This window comes from Catharus ustulatus, chromosome 1 (genome assembly GCF_009819885.2).
Source record: "Catharus ustulatus isolate bCatUst1 chromosome 1, bCatUst1.pri.v2, whole genome shotgun sequence".
In the NCBI taxonomy this organism is placed as follows: Eukaryota; Metazoa; Chordata; class Aves; order Passeriformes; family Turdidae; genus Catharus; species Catharus ustulatus.
Window position 1 is genome coordinate 7,568,976 of NC_046221.1, and position 10,848 is coordinate 7,579,823.

General features: G+C 48.1%; 1 protein-coding gene across 1 annotated transcript; it reads left to right on the forward strand.

Annotated features, from left to right (window-relative positions):
- Positions 1–5,234: 5,234 nt before the first annotated feature.
- HTR5A (5-hydroxytryptamine receptor 5A) lies at positions 5,235–9,414 on the forward strand. Its single transcript, XM_033079288.1, has 2 exons — positions 5,235–6,127; positions 7,035–9,414. The coding sequence occupies exons 1-2, from the start codon at positions 5,390–5,392 to the stop codon at positions 7,365–7,367; spliced, it is 1,071 nt and encodes a 356-aa protein (XP_032935179.1). The 5' UTR covers positions 5,235–5,389; the 3' UTR covers positions 7,368–9,414.
- The last annotated feature ends 1,434 nt before the right edge of the window (positions 9,415–10,848 follow it).

The window sequence follows — 10,848 nt, forward strand, 5'->3', positions numbered from 1 at the left end:
CATTAGTACTAGCAGTAGTATCATTATTATTGTTTCAGTTATCAAACTGTTCTTATTTCAATCTAAGAATTCAACTTTTTCTCTCAGTTCTCCTCCCCACTTGGGAGGGAAGCAAGTGGCCTCATGGGATGAGAGTCATTCAGTTGGTGGTTTCCTAAAGGAAAGCTTACATACCCTAAACTGGATTAGACCTGCCTGAAGAATAGTTTTCCAGTCATACTAATAAAAAGCCAACAGGATTGCAACTCATTATTTTAATTTCTTTCCCAAGACAGAAAGACTTTTCAAAGTTCTTTATAAGCATCCAAACCAAGAGAACCCAGTTTGGTAAACAGGTCACTCAGTGGGACACTGTGGGGGTGTGGGGCACTCAGGTCCCCCTTGTTCTTGCTCCAAGGTACTCCCACAATCCTACTGAGTCTCCTAGTAACACACAACAGGATTAATCTCTGCTTCTCAGTCAGAGAATTGTTCCACTTTGAAGTGAGTAATTACACGTTACTGGGAGAGAAAGGCTGACTCTAACTGTGGCCCTTGGCTGGCATGTGAGAAAACCTCAAGTAAGTCCAAGCTCCAGTAAATAAATATGTGATTATTAACGAGCTACAACACCAGAAACCCGAGAGAGGGCTATCCAGAGTAGCTCTGGAAATGCTAACTATGAAGCAGCATGATCCAAGCTCGAAGCCTTAGCTTTGATGCTTTGAACCTTGGTCACCTTGGTTGGAACTAAATGACTTTTAATGTCCCTTCTAACCCAAACCATTGTTTGATTCTATGATCTTGGTTTCAGAAGACTAGAGAGACGTCAGAATTGAGGATGGGCTCTGATGGGATGAAAACAACCTCACAGTCTGTGCATTTTCACTGTGGTCGTATTAGAACATTTTGCAATAGGAGAGGAGTGGGTGGTCTGCAAGTGTGTTCAAACAGCGTAGGTGGATGTGGTGTGAAGCTGGACTGAGGCTGGTTGAAAGTTAAATGAAATCAAGTGATGAATACCTGAGGTTTGGAAATGGCTGTGACAGGATGCACACTTACTGAGCAGTCTGGCTGGCAACTGAGCACAGCTTCAGTAGTGGTGTATATACACAGCAAGAATATGTGTTCCTTTAATCCTTGTATAACCTAGCAGCTCCACCTACCCTGGAGACTGAAATTCTCACTGATTCATTGAGCATGCCCAGCAAAAACTCCTCCTGAGCCTTCTCTCTCCCTTTTCTGCCAGTTATAAGGGCAGAGGTTCAATAGATCTCCATAGAGATTGACAATATAAATCCATTCACCCTTTTCCCAGGAGCAGATAATACTTGGATGTGCATTTAGGCAGTGGCACTGATTACATTGTGAATTCCCCCCTAACCTCCAACTATCAGATACATATTTTGAACTGGAAGGTACCTCCAGTAAATGGCATTTAGCAGCAAGCATTATTTAATGTCTTTACTGGAGGGGATGCTGCTAAACCCAGGGAAGTCCTGTCACTTTTAATTCCTCTGGCTCCATCACCGAAGATAATCCTGACTTTTTAACATAAATCTTTTTCTCAGAGACTTTCACAGATGTGATCATTCCACAAGCATTATCCACTCACAAAAGATCCCAGCCTTTTGCTCACTTAATATCAACAGTTCTGAGAATATGAATGATCTTACTAATCTGTGTAAATAGCATTTGGTCCTCATATTTAGTCATTTCCATAATCTGGTGCATTCAGCCAATGCACCCAAAGAATGCAGAATCAGAATTGTGGAATGATGCAGGTTGGAAGGGAGCTCTGGAGATCCCTGGGTCCAACCCCCACTGAAGAAAGGATAACTTCAAAGTCAGATCAGGTCATTCACAGCTGATGGACATCACTAAGGATGGAGATTTCACAGCCACTTTAACTCATTTCAGACCACTCTCCAGGTGAATATTTATGTCTTAATTTCTAATTGGAATGTAGAATCACAGAATGGTTTAGGCAGAAAGGAACCTGAGACATCATCTAGTTCTAACACTCTGCCATGGGCTGGGACACTTTCCACTAGACTAAAGCCCCATCCAACCTGTCCATGAACATTTTCAGGGATGGGGCGTCCACAGCTTCTTTCAGCAACCTGTTCCAGTGTCTCACCACCCTCACAGGAAAGAACTTCTAAGGTGCTCTAAGGTCTCCCCAGAGCTTTCTGTTCTCTAGCCTGAACAACCCTAACTCTCCCAGCCTGTTTTCACAGCAGAGGTGCTCCAGTGCTTGGATCATCTTCATGACCCTCCTCTGGACACCTCCAACATCTCCATGTCCTTCTTATGTTGGGGCCCCAGAGTTGGATGCAGCACTGCAGGTGGGGTCTCACACAACTGGAGAGGGCAGAATTCTCTCCCTCAGCTGCTGGTCACACTGCTGGTGGTGCAGCCCAGGACACAGTGGCTTTCTGGGCTGCCAGTGCACATTGCCAGCTCATGCTGAGCTCCTCATCAACACCCCCCTCCAAGTCAGCACCTCATGTTGTGACTCTCACTCATTGCATCCCATCCGATCGCTGTGCACCTCCAAGGAGAGTTTGCCTTTACCCTTTCTACACCCACCCCTGAGGTAACTGGGGACAGCAGCAAGATTTCCCCCTTAAACTTCTCTTTTTAGGAGTGATAAACTCAGTTCTTCCTGTCTTTACACATCATACACGGATCTCTTCATCACCTTGATTACCTTTGACTGGACTTCCCCCAGTGAGGAAGCCCAAACTGGACATAAAATTCCAAGGTTTGTTGGTAGAGGGAAATAGTTATAACCCCAAACCTGATCACAATCTTGCTCATATAGGCCAGGATGCTCCTGCTCCAGGATGTGTCCAAGAGACTCATCAGGTCCTCCTCTCAATAAGGCTGTCTGCACATTCAGTCCCCAGCCTGTGCTCTTGTATAGGTCTGTTCCATCTCAGGTGCAGACCTTTGATTTCCATGTACATACATATGTAATATATACACACACATAAATATACATATATATATGTGTCTACATTCTGTATTTCCCTTTACTTCTTGACCCACTCAGCTCCAGCATCTGCCAAAATATATTTTTTAAAGTTGAGTAAGTTAAGATAATGAAAGTATTAATGACTTTTCATGAGAACATAATCTAGTTTTGCTTCTTTAGATTTAATACTTTTTATTTTCATTTCCTTTAAATGGAACTTTTGTCTATTTGGTCCTGAAACAAAAAATAATAGTCTATTTTCAGGAGCACATATTTTATAATTTGTGGTTGATTCTATTAATTCTGGGTCATAGGTTTTTCTGGGAAAAGCCCACGCAACAAAAAGCTCTCAGCCTTGGAGCTGCTAAGTGTTTTGATCAATACAATGATAGTCAAGGATGTTTTGCACTTTACAAACCAGGAATTTTAAATTAAGAGGCTTTATGAAAGGCTGCAAACACCATTTGTCCTTTGAGTTATAAGTACTCGTTCCAAAACTGTCAGTATTTTTGTGTATAAAAGATAAAATAATAATTTTTCCCCCCATAAGATGGCAGTTTATTTCCAAAAGGATGATATAGTCTCTAAGGCTGCATTGATCCAGTACTACAATAGGATCCCTGGTTCTGAGAATGAGCAGCACGGCACTGAATGAATTCATACAGGGAAGATCCTGTCCCACCAAAACAAGGTCCTGGACCTGTTTTGGATATGCTGCTTTGCATTTCCCTTGGTAGCAAGGAGGAACAAGCAGCAGCAATGGAAAACATATTGTTCATTACCCTTTGTTACTGTTACTTGCTATTTTCATTAAAAATTCCAGAGAGATCAGGAGAGGCAGGAGGAAGCATCAGTTTGGCTTTACCCTCCATATACCATGGAATGCGTGGGGCACTCCCTGAACATCTCTGTGTCCTCTCCCCAACTCTCTCAAACTGCAGTTCACCAGCCAATGCCATTGCCACCTGATCTTATCACAGATGCCCTTCCTTCCTTGTCCCCCAGGAGATGCAAACTGTGAGCCCCACGTTAGTGCCTGCCAGCTTCTCCCCTCACTTGTCTGACCCCAAAGCTCTTCGGACCTGCTATCCCAGGACTGTCTGGAGAGGCAGAATGCAAACCCAGCACAGCCCTGCCTGTTGCCATCCAAGGCTTGTGGGCTGCAGCTGGCTGGCATCCCTGCATGGAGCTGGGGCACAGGGAATCCTGCTCGGTGGGGTTAGATTCTGACTCCTGCAGAATCCTGCTGAATTCCTCCTGAATCCCACTGCTCATCACAATTAGTGTGCTAAAAGCCAGGGGAAATTCTCAAGCATTTCATTAATGGTTAATGTTATTAAATAGACAATTAATAAGAGCAGTCAAGTGAATGATTATTTCTAATAAAAGGCCCGACAATTGCTAACAAGTTAGGAAATGCCAGCACAGAAGTTCTCAAAGAAATTATCCCCTGCCACATTGCCCCTTACACAGAATAACCAGGGTTACTAACAGGTTTCCTGGGTGCAGACCGGAGCCTATCCGGGAGCAAGGAAATTCCCGTGGCTCCTCACTAACACGTTTTAGAGGAGCCCAAGGACAATTTCTCAGGGATGCTAACTTTCTGCGGCTGGCACCGAACACGCCCCAAGGGGGCGAAGCCACCCCGAGACAAAACCGGGGCTGATTCCCGCACGGTGCGGGCAGGGCAAGGACAGCGGGCAGGGGCGGCACGAACCGGGCAGGGACAGCCGGCTGGGGCAGCGGCAGGCGGCTCTGCCCTCCGGCTCGGCCCGGCGCCGGTTCCGACCCGTGCCCGGACATGACTAAGCAGCAGCACCTCTCTCTCCGCGGCCGCTCCCGCCAGGCTGCCCGCCCCGCACCGCGCACGGCGGGGACTCACCGGGGACACACCGGGGACTCACCGGGGACTCACCTGCCCGCGCCGGCCCCGCCGCTCCTCCGCAGGGGCCGCCGCTCCTCCGCCCGCTCCCGCGCCCGCTCCTGCTGCTTCTCCGCCCGCTCCCGCCGCTCCTCCGCCCGCTTCTCCGCCCGCTCCCGCCGCTCCTCCGCCCGCTCCTCCGCCCGCTCCCGCCGCTCCGCCGCCGCCAGCGCCGCCCGCTCCAGCCGCGCACCCCCCGCGCCCGCGGAGCCGCCGCCTCTCGCCGCCGGGGCGGGCCGGGGGCTGCCGTCACCCGCGGCTGACGCAGGGCTCTTCCAGCCGGGGATGAAGCCCCCGGCGGCCGCCAGCCGGGACCCCCCTCGCCCGGCGGCGCTCGGGGCGGCCGGGGACCCTCCGCACCCGCGGTAGGGCGGCGCTTCCCCCGCTCCCGTTCCCGGCACGGGCAGCGCAGCGCCTCCCGCCGCCGCAGCATCCCGGAGCAGCCGGGAGCATCCCGGAGCAGCCCGGAGCATCCCGGAGCATCCCGGAGCATCCCGGAGCATCCCGGCATGGAACCCCCGCTCAACCTCAGCTGCCTCGCCGATACGACGCCGGACAGCGGCAACAGGAGCGGGTCCTCCGCCGGCCCCGAGGGCGGCCAGGCCCATCTCTCCGTCTTCAGCGTGTTGGTCCTCACCCTGTTGGCCATGCTGGTGGTGGCCACGTTCCTCTGGAACGGGCTGGTCCTGGCCACCATCCTCCGCGTGCGCAGTTTCCACCGGGTGCCCCACAACCTGGTGGCCTCCATGGCCATCTCTGACGTGATGGTGGCAGCCCTGGTCATGCCCCTCAGCTTGGTGCACGAGTTGTCCGGGCGGCGCTGGCGGCTGGGCCGCTCTCTCTGCCAGGTGTGGATCTCCTTCGATGTGCTGTGCTGCACTGCCAGCATCTGGAATGTCACGGCCATTGCCCTCGACCGCTACTGGTCCATCACTCGCCACCTGGAGTACACGCTCCGCACCCGGCGCCGCATCTCCAACATCATGATCGCTCTCACCTGGGCACTCTCTGCCTTTATCTCTCTGGCCCCACTGCTCTTTGGCTGGGGAGAGACTTACTCAGAGGACAGTGAAGAGTGCCAAGTCAGCCGGGAGCCTTCCTACACCATCTTCTCCACCTTTGGGGCCTTCTACCTGCCCCTCTGCGTGGTGCTCTTTGTGTACTGGAAGATCTACAAGGCTGCCAAGTTTCGAATCGGATCTCACAAGAGCAACTCCATCACTCCCATTACACCAGAAGCACTGGAGGTAGGTCAGCTGAGTTGTGTTTTGCTGGGGTCAAGAACTGGCAGCAGGCGAGCCTTTGTAGGAACGGGGAAAACTTAAATGTGCAAGTGAGCAGTGATCCACCAAAGTCCTGTGGATCCTGGAGGCTTCCAAGGGAAGGCTGACTGCAAAGCTTGCAAACCCAGTCTGTTGGCTCCTTTTGAGCGCTCAAGGTGTAGCTAAAGCAACTTTGGGACATGTTGCAGGCCTGAGCTCCACGTGGGCGAGCGGTGACTCACGGGTGTCCCCCCATGGAATGCTGAATGTGCTCGCTGGCATGAGTAAGGGGGTCACTGCCCCTCCCCTGGGGAGGCAAGGGGACAGTGGATGGAAGGGCTGCTGTGTCTGCTGGGGATGATACCCTGGCAACAGTGTCTTTGGGGACGCTGAGTTTACTCAGACAGAAAACACACGTACAGAATGTCCTTGGAAATCTTTCCTGATCATGACTGCATCGTGTCAGTTCATCCCAGGCACAGTGACTCTGCACTGTAAAGGTTTCTTGCAGGGAGGAAGCAAATGTGTGCTAATTTTCCTCCCTCTCCTATCAAGAACTCTTAAACTCAATGGGTTTAGAGAAAGTAAGCAGACTTTTGTGCACAGCATGTGTGTGTGCGCCTGTTCTGCTGATCAGATTTTAAGTGGGGAAGTAATCTCATTGTGCTGCTGTGTTAGCAACCCCATGTACCCTCAGTACTCTCTATAGTTCTAATCTCACTTCCAATAGTCTCCATCACCCAGAAGAGGTCACACAGCCCCCTTCCCCTCAGTCAGAGTGTGATGTGGATGGGCTGTGTTTCCCCTTGCTCACATTGCTGGGCTCTGTACCTGCTGTGTGGGACCACCTGACTGAGGTACCTATGGTGCAACCTGTGCTTGTGTTTGGCAGGTAAAAGAAGCTGCCCAGCAGCCACAGATGGTGTTCACTGTCCGTCACGCCACTGTTACATTCCAGACAGACGGAGACACGTGGAGAGAGCAGAAGGAAAAGAAAGCTGCCCTCATGGTGGGCATCCTTATCGGGGTCTTTGTGCTCTGCTGGATCCCCTTCTTCATCACAGAGCTCATCAACCCACTCTGCTCGTGTGACATCCCACCCATTTGGAAGAGCATTTTTCTATGGCTGGGCTATTCAAATTCCTTTTTTAATCCACTCATCTACACTGCTTTCAACAAAAACTACAACAATGCCTTCAGGAACCTATTCTTTAGGCAACAGTGAGCAGAAAATGCTTTCCTGCTGTCCCAGTAAGCTGATTTCAAGTGTCAATGATTCTGACCAAATTCCTGAGGAAGTTCAAAGCCACAGATACTGAGCTGATGTTAAAAATGCATCGCCATGGGTCGTATGTCCCAGAAACAGTCCCAGTCCCTAGGCAGGCTCTCCATCCCAGCCTCTTAGCTGCTATTTTTCCTGCAAGTAGCATGTAAGGGCTTCTCCTGCCAGCAGCCTGGCATCCTCGCTCCAGTGCCTGCTGTGTTCCTCCTGCCTCCCCAGTGACACTCTCCTTGGTGGCACCAAAGGTGCAGAGGAGTCTCTGGCCAAGAAACATTGGTTTGGCCACTGCTGGTGTCTCCCTGCATCAGTGCTCTGTCCCATGTGCAAAGCTGGGAGCCTACAACATCAGGAGGTTTTGTGATTACCTATTTTATGGCTTGGCTGAGAACAAGGTTTGTCTTGTCTTTCACTGGTAAAGACTGTTTTTGTGAAGTGTTTTTTTGGGGAATAAAACCCTTGGTAAGGGTTAAGTGCAGACTACAAGTACCAAGCTTTTTCTCACATACTTTGGGAATAGCAAATTGTGTCTGTTTGCTTTTGGATTCTATGTAGCAGGTTTTTATAAAACAAAACAAACCAACTTATTGTGAAAACTTAAAGCATGGTGTGCCCTGGAATGAGAGAGAATGCATGGAAACTCACCTCTCATTCCCTGGCTGCTACGTGTGAGCATCTGCCTCAAACCTTTATGTTCAGAAATACCAGCTGTAAATGCTAATCTTCATGCCTGTTTTTTCTCATTGTAAAACATAAATGTATTTTGAGCAGCTGTGGGCAGATTTCCTGTAGTTTCAGGGGATGTAAGGAGTGTATTTCGAGTTGCCTTTCAATGAGGAGCTGTGTTTTACTATTTCTGAGTGCAATCCAGAACTTGAAACTGAAGCAAAAGCCCCACTTTGTTTCCATGAACACTGGGTCGCAGGCAAAGGGCAGTTAATGACAGGTGATACTTCTTTCTGGAAGCATAATCAAACCATGGAGCTTCTCTCCTGCAAGGACCAGACTTGAATATTTCTTTTTCTGCCCACCTGTCCTTCTCTTCCTGCCCCTCTAAGGCTCCATCCCATGTGGTTGTTACTGCTCTGTTGCCTCCCTGCCTTTCCACATTGCCAACTTAATTACAGCAGTTGGCATTTCACTCTTAGAATTAGTTACCCACTTTATACTGCACTGCTGAAAAAATGACAGGTCTGCAGATAAAGGAAAGTGTTAGTTTTAACTTGGTTCTGGGGCAGCCACTGAAATCAGACCACAACTAAAACAGTGGAAAGAAATACAGGATGGAAATCAGAATGACCTGATTTCATGTCAGATATCTCAAGAAGAGATAAAAGGGAAAGATGTCAATTAATGATGGTAAAGCTCCCTGAGGGTGACTAGTATTAATTTCTATCTGTAGTAAGTCGTGAGCCATCAGATGTTACAATTGTCACTGGTCCTTTAACCAGTCAAAAATCTTGGCAGAGTTGGCAATAAAAGCCCTTTTTCTTTTGCTGTCTCTGGACAGGTGAAAATGGAAGCAGAGGTCAAGGTGCTATTAAAGTGTTGCAGCCCTTTCACGACCAGTTAGACAAACATCCATCAGCACTGACATAGCTGATCCTGCCTTTTGGCAAGAAGAGAAATAGCCTTTGAGATTTTCCTTAACACCATCTTATAAAAGTCTGTTAGAAACACTGGGTAAAACCCTGCCCTTATTGAAAGCAATGGACAATTTTTCAGTGATTTCAAAGGAATCAGGTTTTTATGTGGCATGTCTTGTCTTGTAAAAGCATAGTTTTAATGTTAATTAATTCAAGGAGATGATGGGTGGGATGGGAGTAATCTAACTCCTGTGAAAGAGGCTCTGACCTGCCCCTTAACCATGGGCCAATCTTTACAACTAGTAAAGTGCATTTTCTTTCTTTGCTACATATTTTAAAATATTATTAGTGACATCTCTGATGTATCAAAAATTGTAATAAACTCTTGAGCTGCTTTTTTTTACTGAGTATATAAAGGCTGTGCTGCCTTCTCTCGACAGTCCATCACTGATGCTGAGTTGTTCCATTTGGGAATTGCTGCTTTTGTTTTGCCAAGGGTTGTTTAGCCAAAAAATGGAAAAAATGCTTCCTTGTTCAAGCCAGAACTTCAGCTAAGCTTGGTGGTGCCTGAAAGTAGAAGACTACTTAAATCCCCAGAGTGACACTTTACACACTTTAAAGCATGGATTACCTGGGAAGCTGGACCTTAGTTCTTTATTTTCACACCTAACACCATGTCTACACAGCCCCATGTCAGTCCCCACTGTGCCCATGCCATTTTTATTTGGTCTCCATTGGGTATTGCAGATTCTCTTGTTTCTGTTGTGTGGGGTCCTTGTGCAGGCTCTGGAATCAACTGCAAACTCAAATTAATGTCCACTGTAAGCAGACAAAAGTTAAACAGAAATCAGTGGGAAAATCCCTATTTTTGTTGCAGTTTGGTGCTGTGGTGGAGCTCCATTTAATTACATCCTTTGTTTATTCATGCTGTGCCTTAGACAGTGACAGGGAGACAGGAGATAATTTTAAAGGGACACTACAAAATTCTATGCCTGTAGTCATGAGTATTCCACTATCCTGGTGTAAATTACACTCACATTTATTTGACAGGCCATATCTGATACAATCATTTTCTGAAAAAAACCAGCTTCCAGTTGGTCATAAGATTTGTTCTTTCAAATCCTGACAAAATTAGCAGCTTTTGTACTGGCCAATTCCTGCAGCTTGTAGTTGAGACCTAACACCATGGACTTTTCTTCTGAAGATCAATGCAATATGATCAGGCAGGGAAAATAGAATTATTCTGGAGATTGCACTGTGGAATCATACTGAAACATGCCACAATGATCTCAGCACAGGGAAGTGGCACAAAGAGACCTGGACATCTGATCCAGGCTCTGAGGCTTTTCACAAACCTCTCATTATTCAAACACAGATGCTGAGTGGGCTCCCAGAGATGCAAATCATGTTTGAAGACATAGGCAACCACAGCTTCAAAGGAGGCATCTTGTACCTTCTTGTTCCCATTTATACACAGAATCAGTGGTGTGAAGAGATCTGCCTCACCGAGGCTTTGTGAGGATTAATTACCAAATGTTTATCATGTACCAGGAAGGTGGAACACTCTGGTTTGAATGCCGAGCAGCATTATAAATTGAACTTCTATTTAATTCCTAGGAAGAACGTTATTACCCATTATTATTGAGTTTTGCACGCAATTTAATGGCTATATAATACTTCCAGAACAGATTTAACTAACCTGCTCTCACTTACAATTAATTTAGCTCCCTCTCAATGCCCTGACAGCCCAATGAACATCTGTATGGGAGCTGGGTAGCGAGGGCAGCGTGTGCTGAATTCCAGCTGCTGCTGAGCGTCTCCTCGCGATGCTGAGCGCGTGC